General features: G+C 32.9%; 2 protein-coding genes and 1 non-coding gene across 4 annotated transcripts; all 3 read left to right on the forward strand.

The window, feature by feature from the left end:
* Positions 1-461: 461 nt before the first annotated feature.
* Positions 462-3,861, forward strand: LOC142641271 (uncharacterized). Of its 2 annotated transcripts, none has more exons than XM_075815676.1 (7): positions 462-1,067; positions 1,203-1,317; positions 1,411-1,487; positions 1,611-1,653; positions 2,623-2,683; positions 2,813-2,885; positions 3,499-3,861. In XM_075815676.1, exons 1-7 carry the CDS (start codon positions 564-566, stop codon positions 3,658-3,660), a joined length of 1,035 nt encoding a protein of 344 aa, XP_075671791.1. In that variant the 5' UTR covers positions 462-563; the 3' UTR covers positions 3,661-3,861. The 2 variants fall into 2 exon arrangements, with proteins under 2 accessions (XP_075671791.1, XP_075671792.1); XM_075815677.1 differs by having other exon boundaries at positions 2,816-2,885.
* Positions 3,862-4,403: 542 nt separating this feature from the next.
* Positions 4,404-4,475, forward strand: TRNAD-GUC (transfer RNA aspartic acid (anticodon GUC)). Its single transcript has one exon. It is a non-coding gene; the product is annotated as a tRNA-Asp (tRNA).
* Positions 4,476-6,940: 2,465 nt separating this feature from the next.
* LOC142639863 (QWRF motif-containing protein 3) lies at positions 6,941-10,543 on the forward strand. The gene is made up of 6 exons (XM_075814000.1): positions 6,941-8,158; positions 9,360-9,479; positions 9,603-9,719; positions 9,798-9,887; positions 9,983-10,090; positions 10,382-10,543. The coding sequence occupies exons 1-6, from the start codon at positions 6,941-6,943 to the stop codon at positions 10,541-10,543; spliced, it is 1,815 nt and encodes a 604-aa protein (XP_075670115.1).
* The last annotated feature ends 248 nt before the right edge of the window (positions 10,544-10,791 follow it).

The following is a 10,791-nucleotide window of genomic DNA, read 5'->3' on the forward strand; positions in this document are numbered from 1 at the left end:
AAAATTTAGTATAAATTTTCTATAAAATTAATTATAGATGTTTTCAGAATTTGGAAGAATGTTGATTCCATTTTGATATATCCTATATGATTAAGTTGAAAATGATTATGAAATAGTTATTTTTGTCTTCTATTTTGTTAAAATTTAATAAACGCTTGTTTTATTTTTCATGTATTAATTTAATTTTGAATTTTAAGGTTTTTTTTTTTTTTTTTTTTGCCCTCAAAAGGTAAATTCCTAATTCCATCCATGAAAACATGTATGTGTCACCGTGTGCTCATTAATAATATTCTTGAGGGCAGCACAAGTACTCACATATGATTTCATAATGACTACACTCTGAGGGTTGAAACTCTAGATTCTGTTAAAGAAAGTGTCGGATTTTCAAAAGAACAAGAAAACAAAAGTTGCCTTCCATTAAAATTTTGAATAATTTTTTATCCTTTTACAAAATTAAGAATTTTAGAGAGAGAAATTAGGACATTATTCAGAAACAGTGATGGTGTTATTGCACATTCCTGTAGGATATATATACATTTAGATTTGTCAGCTCTAAATAATTCATGCCAAGATTGATTTCCAAACACGAATTTGACAAAACCATGGATGATTTTTCCCAACTATATTGCACTGAACCTCCATTGATTACTCCAGCCATGAATGATCCTTTCAAGTCACTAGTCTCAGCCTTTCATGCAGCTGAAAGTTACATGGAATTTCAAGAAAAATTTGAGCATCAAGTTGGCAATTCTCGTTCAGCCTCACAATTTCCCACTTATGATTCACACATCTTGTCTTCGTGTCAATCTTCTGGGGATAATAACTGTTCCACTGATTCAGCTGAGCAATCTAGCTCCAACTTTGACTTCAAGGACTCATTGCAGTCACTCGTGAAATCTCAATTGTGCAGCAATTGTTACTGTTCTTCTTCAGAGATGTCTAATATGGTTCCAAGCAACAATAGCAGCAGGCCTTTTCCACATGACCAAAACATGTTGCTTTGTGAGAATGCAGACTTTGTCAGGAGGCAACTTTCGGTTCCTGATCATGCAAATCAGGCTCTTAATGTAATTGATCTCTTGCCTGCTTGCTATAGATTTCTTTTCTTTCTTTTTTTGGAGGGGTAATACATATGCATATCTGGTTTTCAATATTTTGGAACTTTTTTTTTGAGATTTTGGCTTTTCTCATGTTTGAAACAGTTTTGTCAGAGTTCATCAACCAGGCCAGCTCCATCAAATAAAAAACGAATCAAATGGTCTCAAGATCTTCATGAGCAGTTCGTCAAGTGTGTTAATCGCCTTGGTGGTGCTGAGAGTAAGTTATTGGATTTTAAGAAGGGAAAAAAAAAATTTGTATCATGTAAATATTGAATTTTTTTAAACATTCATTCACCCATCATAATCACAGAGGCAACACCAAAAGCAATATTGGAGTTGATGGACACAAATTTATTGACTATATTTAATGTGAAAAGCCATTTGCAGGTATAAGTTTTTTCTTTAAGAACTTTCGGATTGCATTTTGAAAATCCTGTTTATAATATACTTATGCAAACATTAATATCTGAAATTTCGTTCTACTCCATTGCTTTTGCATCTGTATTGCAGAAATATCGAACTGCTGTGCACATGCCAGACTATTCTGTAGAGGGTATATCTTGTTAAATATTTACTTTTGTTATTAAAGTGGAAGTTATATAATTTCTAGCTTTTATTGTTGTCCGATTAAGAATTTGGTATCTTCCTAACAAAATTGAACTGTAAGGTTTTCACGGAGGCTTCTATGAGTGTTAATGTGCCAGTGAACTGTTCATGATATTTCATCTTGCCTTCTGCTATCCTCTGCTTTATTTAGCAATATCAAAGTAACAAAAAAATGGGATTAATTCTATCAGTAGATAATTTTCTGTGGCTTTGATTCCTATTTTAATTCAATCTATACCTGAAGCAAACAAATTCTTTGTGTCACACTAAATAGGTGCGCCAATACTTCCATTAAGTTAGTATTTGCATTTTTGTTGAGGACTCAATTTTTAATGATGAACTTTCTATTGAAATGAAAAAAAAAAAAAAATGAAAACTACTAAAACGCTCCATCTTAATTAGTATGTCTGCCAAACAACTGTTTAAAAAATTACTTGTTAATTGCTATGCATGAGTGTTGAAAAATCTTGTTAGATCTGCATCCTCTCAGCCTGACATAACTTAGTTCCAAACCAGTTTAAAGGAATTTCCTCCAAATCAATTATTGAAAAATTATAAGACTATTCTAGTTTTATTATTTAAACAAATCACATGACATATTTAAAAAAGTGATATGACTAAACAACACATTAATTGTCTTTTCAACCGCTACATAATGGCTTGGAGGAAGATAACTCCAATCTGGTTTGGGCCTCAACTTTTTCCTCTCAGGCTCAGCCTACTTGATTAGGACACAACATGCATGGTTAACTAATCAGGTTTTCTTGTTCTATTTTTAACTGTCATATTTCTTTTACTTGGTTAGAACATCTGTCAAACTTATCATGCCCCCTTAGTATTTCCTTTCTAAATAAAGTAATTTGATCTAACCAGTTTACTAGTAAGCTTTGATTTGATATCACTACGTATTTTGCAGAAATATCTGAGAGAAGAACAAGGGCAGCTGGCCGCATACCTGATCAGCTCCCTATGAAAATGTAAAATTCTTGTAGTGCTAGCCATAAGCATTTTGATATGTTGTCATTAAAGAATTTAGTTTTCCTACTGCAACAGTAGAATTGGAAAGTCGCCTATTGCCTCTGACCCTTACTTGGCGACTTGTCTAGCAGTAGTATGCAAATGAAGGAGACGCTACAACTGCAACTTGAAGTGGAGAGGAGTCTTAATGAACAATTAGAGGTACAGTACCGCCTGATTTCTATACTTGATTTTAGAATTTTGCATCTAAACATTAGCAGAATGCAAATTTGCTTCCATATATGCCATATTTTGAATGTGTTTGTGTTGACTAAAGGCCTCTTTTTCCAAGCTATCCATTTGTCTCTTCTTCCAAAAGTTAAAGATGTTTAATAGAAAATTCTATCTACACACCCATATTGGTTATTTTTACACTAGTGCACTTCGCCTAAATCTAGGACCAAACAATAGCATTTACCATGTCTTTCCCACGTCTTTCTCACAACTATCATATGTGGCAGATTATAACTGGTTGTCTATCACTTTTACATGAATCCATTATTTTTTTCACCACTATTCCCAGTCAGCCACATAGAATAGTCGTGAGAAATGTAGTCATAGAATTCCGGCAATCACTTCCCTCTCCCGCATGGTACACACAATCAATTTGTCATCTCATTAAGTAATTTTAATTCCTCAGTAATTGAATGAAGTTCCTTAATCCAGCCCCACCAAAAAATAAAGAATAAAGTTCCTTATAGCCTCTTTATGTAAGAGCAGTTTAACATTACTAGTTCAAATGATAAACTTACTATTGTATACTTCACTCGGTTAGGTTCAGCAAAATTTACAGTTGTTGATTGAAGAACAACGGAGGCAGCTCAAAAGGATGTTAGACCAACAAAAGAAAAATTGCAAGAGCTTGTTCAAGTCTCAGAACTCAGATCTTTCATCCCAAAGGCAAAGTGACCAATGTGCAAGTTCTGAAGGTTTTTAGATTTTGATAGGAGAAGGTGATGGGAATAAGTGAATAACAACTTTACATCCAAGAGCATTTAGCTCTCCCAAGTACACCATATGATCCTTCTCATATTCTTGTACTCAACGCCCCAATCCATTTGTGTAACTCTATCTGTGTTCATTGTATTTAATCTTACATTGGGTCCAAACAAAGGAATCACTAATTCTATTTGTAATACGTATTCGAGTATTGTAATCCTCGGTTTGTAGAGGATATATTTATTCTCTTAAAGAGTTTAATTCACTTCTTAAAAAAAAAAAAACTGCATAGTTTAATAATAAATATACAACTTCAATAAGGATTTTTTTTTTTTAGGGAAACTTATCTCAAATTTATCTTTTCATCTCCTCGACTCCTTGCTAGTGAGCAATGTTTCATTCAATTGCAAGCATAACTAGAGTTTTTTTTTGGGCTGAAATAACTAGAGTTGAATACATAGGAAATTTAAAGAAGTAAATTAATTTAAAATTTAAAGGAAGAGGACAAAACAAATGGAAAATAGATCATCAGGTAGGCATTGAATTTTGATTTTTTTTTTCAAATTTTATTTATTCACATATTCCGGCCTCTACATGGTCCTTGGACCATTATCTCTCAAAGCACCGAGGAATTCTTTCAATTTTTTAAGCCTGTTCTTTGGTCTAATGATATAAATTTGGGAACTCTTCAAATTCGATAAAGTAATAAAAACCCTTTCTACAATTGTAAGGCACAAACATGTCGTTGTAGTATAGTGGTGAGTATTCCCGCCTGTCACGCGGGTGACCCGGGTTCGATCCCCGGCAGCGGCGTTTTCTTTTTTCTGCGAACCCAACCGAATTTATCATTTGGCATCCGATACTTAATTCATTTTTCACCCATATCACCCTATTTCTGTTTAATATTTATCAATCTAAACCTATTCCCGTTTCCTGGGTACTGAATTAATGACTTCAAAAAAATAAATTTAAAAAAATGAGCAAAATATTACTATTATTATATTACACATTGTAATTGGTCACCTATATTAGGAAATTATAGGTTGCTAAAGTTTATATCATCGTAAATTATTATTGCTATTGTAAATTAGTTTTTTCTTCTTCTTCTTCTTTTTCTTACTAGCAGCATTGTTAATCAGTTACTTTTTTTTTTTAATCTGTTTTTTTTTTATATTATGATTAGATACAACTTTTTGAAATTTCATTTGTTTTTTAAAGTCCTGTTGTACTCTTAATAAAAATGAATTGTACCAAAATTTTGTTAAGAAGTTATAAATACTAGATTTTGCATGCTTTTAGTAGTAAAAAAACGCTTGCCCTTTGTATTTCTCTACTTTGGAAGTGTTTTTTTTTTTTAATAAATAAAATGTATAATTAACTTCTTATATAAACAGAGATGCCCTCTCACTTTCGACAGTATACACGTATGAAAATATGGACACAATATTTTAACAATAAACTGATAAACAGACCAAACATTACATTTTCCTTCGAATCTATGCGTGTTTGTGTAAGATGTATATAATGATATGACTTGAATTCTTCTATAAAAAAATAATAATAATAATCCTAGAGATATAAACTATTTTATAAAAAAAATTTACAAACTGTTGATGTGGTGAGTAATTATTGATAAATGAAAAAGAGATATTAATGGTAGGTCTAAATGAAAACTAATAAAAGATTGGTCACATCAATATTTTGTAAAAAATTATAAAATAGTTTGTGGCTGTAACGTTACTTTAAAAAAAAAAAAAGACTTGAATAGCCACATTTTGTTTAAATAATTCGATAATGATAAAGACATTTAAACCTTGATCTTTATTAAGGAGAATATGCAATGCCATTTATTACAAGGCTCTTGACTATAACTAACCATTTTTTTTCGGAGTAGTTCTCCTTTGTTGAAAACACTAAAGTAGATGTATAAAAGTACTTATTATTTCAACTTAGTACATGATCATTTATCATCTATGTATAAGTTTACAACATTTTTATGACAAATCCGTTATGGCAAGTTGATATTGGCTCTAATATAAGTCCATCATTAAAATTATATTTTTGCTCTTACCAATAACAACTTACTACCTAAAATTTGTTATGAAAATATTGTGGACGCGATATTTTTTATATCTATATATAATCTATACAAATGCAAACCTAACAATTAATTTTGCTATTCTTTCATTATGTCACATCATTCATCTATTTCTAACACATCTCTCCACTACTTTCTAAATTATTGTTATTCTTCCTTCATCTCTTCAACTTCCTTTTTTTTTCCTTTACTTTTCTTCTTTCCATCTTCTTTAACATAAGTTCATTATTCTCTCTCTCATTCAATCCATATTCTCTCTACAATTTTTTTTTTTAAATGATCTCTCTCTCTCTGACTTTTTATTCTTTCTTTAATCTATACTGATTAATTTTTGTATTCTTAGAATTCTACTTTGATTTGATACAATTTAATTGTTTTTATTTTTTTGAGAAGCAATTTAATTGTGTTTTTAAGTGTTAATTTTTCTTTAATTTTCGTGGATGATTGTTAAATGCATGCAATCCTATTATAACGAAGATGGAAGTTGACCTCCAAGAAACAAAAAATAATTCCCCCTCAAAAAAAAAGAAACAAAAAATAATTGACAATAATGGAATTGAATTTGGTCCACTCAATTTGTGTGAAAAATGCCTTCATATACATACGTGGCACATACCCATGAAGGCCGTTTTGCAAAGTCTAACTTGCCGGCACCAATAGAACAGAAGGCAAAACAAGCACAACCCTCACATTTGAGTTATGACAAATCACTCTTTCTTACTTCCAAAAGGTTCCCATTTGCTTCATTCTTTTTCAATAATTTAAAATTAAAAAAAAAAAAAAAATTAGTTCTCATTTGCCTTGTTTCTCCTACTACCCCTACGACTCTTGATCCCTTCCAACATCCTACACCGAAAATTCCAAAACCACCCTTGCCACTCTGCATTAGGCCCACCAGCTTTTGATTACTCAACCGGCCAACATGAACTTCTTTTCTAGTAATTTCACATATAAAAAACTGCAAATCCCTCATTCGCCGGCATAAAACTCTTATTTGCCGCCACTTTCTTATGTTTGTTTGTTTTAATATAATCACTCTCAGTCTCATCCCCTTTTCAAACACACACAAAAGTCGAAACAAAAATCCCAACATTCTCTATGTTTTCTAGGCCTTCCGTTTAAAAAAACAAAAAAGAAAAGTCTTTCCCATTTCTCACGGAAACACACACAGAAATTAAACATGAAGAATGAGAATGACCAGGTGGTTGTTTCAGATCAATCTCTCAAACCCAGAAGACCAAAATCCCGGGAAGTGAGCTCAAGGTTTCTATCTCCAACTTCAAACAACACTACTACTGCTTCCTTTGAAGCTGGAATCCCATCTCCAAATCAATCGCTCTCACCAAACCGTCACAAAACCAAAAAGCACCACCGGAGCCATGAGGACTCTGGATTTATGCGAGGTCTTTGGCCTTCATCAACTACCACCACTGCTACTGCTACTGCTACTACTACTACAACTGCAACAACTTCTTCTTCTTCTTCCTCTAAGTTGAACAAGAATTTGAATCCCGGTACTCTAGGAGATCATCTTGGAAATGAGAGGCTGAAAGATCGAAAAAGTGATGAAAAACCCCCCAAGGGTGACACCATTTTTCTTGATAGACAACGAAGTTGCTCGGAGTCTAATAGGTTTGAGAATGAGAAGGAGAGCGCCAAAGAAAATCATAGACCAAGTATTGGAAAGTCAATGAGAAATACAGCAAAATTTAGTTCTTCGTCTAAAGCTTCGTGTATTGTACCTGGAAGATTGTCCATTGTTGAAAATGACATATACCGGAGATCGATGGGACAAAAATCGGATTCCCTTACTAATGCTTTCGAGTTTGACTCTGATTGCTTTACTGATTTTGGTTCTACAGCTATTGCGGACGGCACAAATTCAATAAGTTCGAGGAAATCAAGCCTAGAGGGTTCTTCACAGTACATGAAGAATTTAGCAAAAAGGACTCGGAGAGGAAATTCATATTCAAGTATGCCAAGCCAAACATCATGGGATGGTTCTCCTGCGTTGTCATCAAAGAAGTTTACGACAAAAAATGCAATCAAGAGGGTGAATTCGCCAACTAGTGCTAAGTCACAGTGGGCATTGTCACCTGGACGGACAGGGTCACCGCCAATGTCTGTGGAAAACAAAGGAAAATTACCAATGTCTTTCTCAAGTTTGAAGCCTCCAGATAGTCCTAATTCAAGGGGGACGGGTGTGAAGAAATTGTTTAACATGGGATTGGACTTGTTCAAGACTAAGAAATCTTTGTCTAATTCGATGCCTGTGGTGGTCCTGGGTAATTCAGAGACCGTTCATCAACTACGGATGCTTCATAATCGGTGGATGCAGTGGCGGTATGCCAATGCTAGAGCTGAGGCTGTCAATTGGAGTATAGCTAATCAGGCAGAGGTGTGCATTAATGCTTGTTATTTTATTTTTTGATTAGCATGTTCTGATTGATTTAAGATATCTGTGTCACTTTGTGACTTTGTATTATGGTATTTTAGTAACATAGTTTAGGTAAATAGATTTGTATATGAAAACTTTGTCTTGGTGTTTTAAGTTAAGCAACAGTTGTTTGAACAACAGTTTTTCAATGTTTAAACAACATTATACATATTTTCACACACTTTTTACCACATGTATTTACACCAAACAACAACATTACAAGAAATCTCTTACCAAACGAGCCCTAAGTTTCAAACAATTACTGTATCTTGTTGATTTGTTCTGTGTGGCAAAAATTAGGATGATCAAATTCACTTTGCTGTAGTATTCTGCATCTCTAAAGCAGTGGCTGTTGAAGCTGAAGGCTAAAAATTAGTACTTCTTCTATCAGAAATCAAGGGAAAATGCACACTATAAGACCATTGTAACCATCTTTGCATAATTTCGTAGGAGATTAAGATAATAGGGGGTTTTCAAATTAAATATTTGATTGAAGGTTTAGAAGGGTTATTCGTCTGAAGGGAATTTAAAAACTAACAATTTAAGAACTTGTATGATATTAGGAATGGAAAAAGATTCAATTTGGACTATGGGCCAGGTGAATCAATCTCCATACCTTGAAGATGGGTTGAAGCTTAATGCATCTTGTTTTCAATATATTAATGAGAAACATTTATAATGAAAGAAAGGACTTATTAAGCTAATGGCACAAAACCAAAAGGAAAGTGGAGAGAGAGATAAATTCCATCAATGCTTTGCTTTTGTATGGCTGCAGATGTTGTGAAGGTTTACTTTGCAAGGTTCTGAAATTTTGATTTGATATCCTTCTTCAAAGGGTGCTTATCAAACGGCATCTTTGGATTATTTATGTGAAAACCATCAACTAGAAAGGAGGGTCAAGAAATTGTACTGTCATATGTCCTCAGATTTGTGTCGGTACCACAAGATGATACTTTCAAATCCATATGAACAACATGAACTACCACCTCATCACCAGGAAGACATCAATGCTAGTTGAAATGTATATATATGGAGGTGTTTGCCCTTCCAATTAGATCGACTGGTCAAATTTATCTGAGATGAAAATGAGGTTTCTTTAATTATATAGACATGGATAGGATTGTATCCAATCTTAACTAATAACTTTCCATTGTTTGGGCAGAGAAATTTGTTATATGCTTGGGATGGTCTTACAAAGTTGCGGCATTCTGTGGTACAAAAGAAATTACAATTTCAGAAGGAAAAGCTTGACATGAAGCTGAACTTTGTACTTTATTCCCAAGTAAGTAAGAAGTTGCTAATAATATAAATTTCTTAAATTCTTAAATTCAAATGAATAAATTATCAACATTATGATTCATCCAAATGATGTTGTTTATGGATCAATTTGTGATCTTTCGTGTAGATTAAGCTATTAGAAGCTTGGGGAGATATGGAAAGGCAGCAACTATCAGCAGTTTCCAGGACCAAGGAGTGTTTGCATTCTGTTGTCTGCAGAGTACCCCTAATTGATGGTGCAAAGGTAGGCTTAAAAAACAAAAGCACTTTTTTTGCTGCCAGTTATGAATTATTGTTCAACTAAACTACATGTTTGTTATAGGTGGACACACAATTAGCTACCTTCACTATTGGAAATGCAGTAGATTTCACAGCTTCTATCAAATCAATGTTAACTTGTCTTGCACCCTCGGTAGGCAGCCTTTGTTTAAGCCATGTTATATTATTGTGCTTTGTTATCTTGTGCTTATGTTATTTTGACTCAACTTTAAGTTGTTGCTTCAACAGGCTGAGAAGACTGTTGTATTGCTATCAAAATTAGCGAAGGTTGTGGCTCAAGAGAAGTTAGTTTTAGAGCATTGTCTTGAGCTTCTTAGAACCATATCTACCCTTGAGGTAAGATATAAACACTAAATTATCAGTAATTCCATATAACTTCATTTCTTTTATAACTTCCTTTATTTGATAACATATAGTGCAAAGATACAGTGTGTGCATAATTTTTACCAGTAGTTTAAAAAGTTTCCAAACTTCAAGACTTTTTTTTTCCTTCCTATATTCAAACATGAAAATATAATATATTTAATCATTAACTATCAAACAAAAGCATCAAATCTGGAATCCGATGTACATATATTGATTGGAAATTAACTCCTTATTTTTTTTTTATTGACTATATGTGGGCAGTTTGAAGAGAGAAGGCTAAGGTGTAGTATTATTCAGTTGAAATTATGGCAACAACAGCAGCAAAAGCAACAAGAAGAAATCCCTTTTGTATATGGTCAAAATATAGCATTTGAGGACAAAATTACAGGATATCCACGCATACATTCTGAGGATGATAGATAATGAGATACGTATGGTTGACAAGGACATGTTGATATAATGTAGATGCGATTATTAATTTAAAAAAACTTCAAAAAAGTCAAGAAAAATTTCTACTACAGCCTATTAATATTAGTTTCTCATTTTTCTATCCTACATATATAGCTTCTTCGTTTCAACCTGCTCTACTAGCTTCATATTTTGAGAACATTCTATGGAAAATAATTTCATATTAGCATACTTTTTATTTTCTCAAAAAAATTTCTACATTT

This window comes from Castanea sativa, chromosome 6 (assembly GCF_040712315.1).
Source record: "Castanea sativa cultivar Marrone di Chiusa Pesio chromosome 6, ASM4071231v1".
NCBI classification, from domain to species: Eukaryota; Viridiplantae; Streptophyta; class Magnoliopsida; order Fagales; family Fagaceae; genus Castanea; species Castanea sativa.

Bases quoted from the DNA above. Each gene is read 5' to 3' on its own strand.
- LOC142641271 (XM_075815676.1), top strand. From the start codon at position 564: ATGCCAAGATTGATTTCCAAACACGAATTTGACAAAACCATGGATGAT. The intron at 1,488-1,610 runs GTATAAGTTTTT...TCTGTATTGCAG, and splicing joins ATGTGAAAAGCCATTTGCAG to AAATATCGAACTGCTGTGCA. The intron at 2,684-2,812 runs GTAAAATTCTTG...CGACTTGTCTAG, and splicing joins GATCAGCTCCCTATGAAAAT to CAGTAGTATGCAAATGAAGG.
- LOC142639863 (XM_075814000.1), top strand. From the start codon at position 6,941: ATGAAGAATGAGAATGACCAGGTGGTTGTTTCAGATCAATCTCTCAAA. The intron at 9,720-9,797 runs GTAGGCTTAAAA...TGTTTGTTATAG, and splicing joins CCCTAATTGATGGTGCAAAG to GTGGACACACAATTAGCTAC. The intron at 10,091-10,381 runs GTAAGATATAAA...ATATGTGGGCAG, and splicing joins GAACCATATCTACCCTTGAG to TTTGAAGAGAGAAGGCTAAG.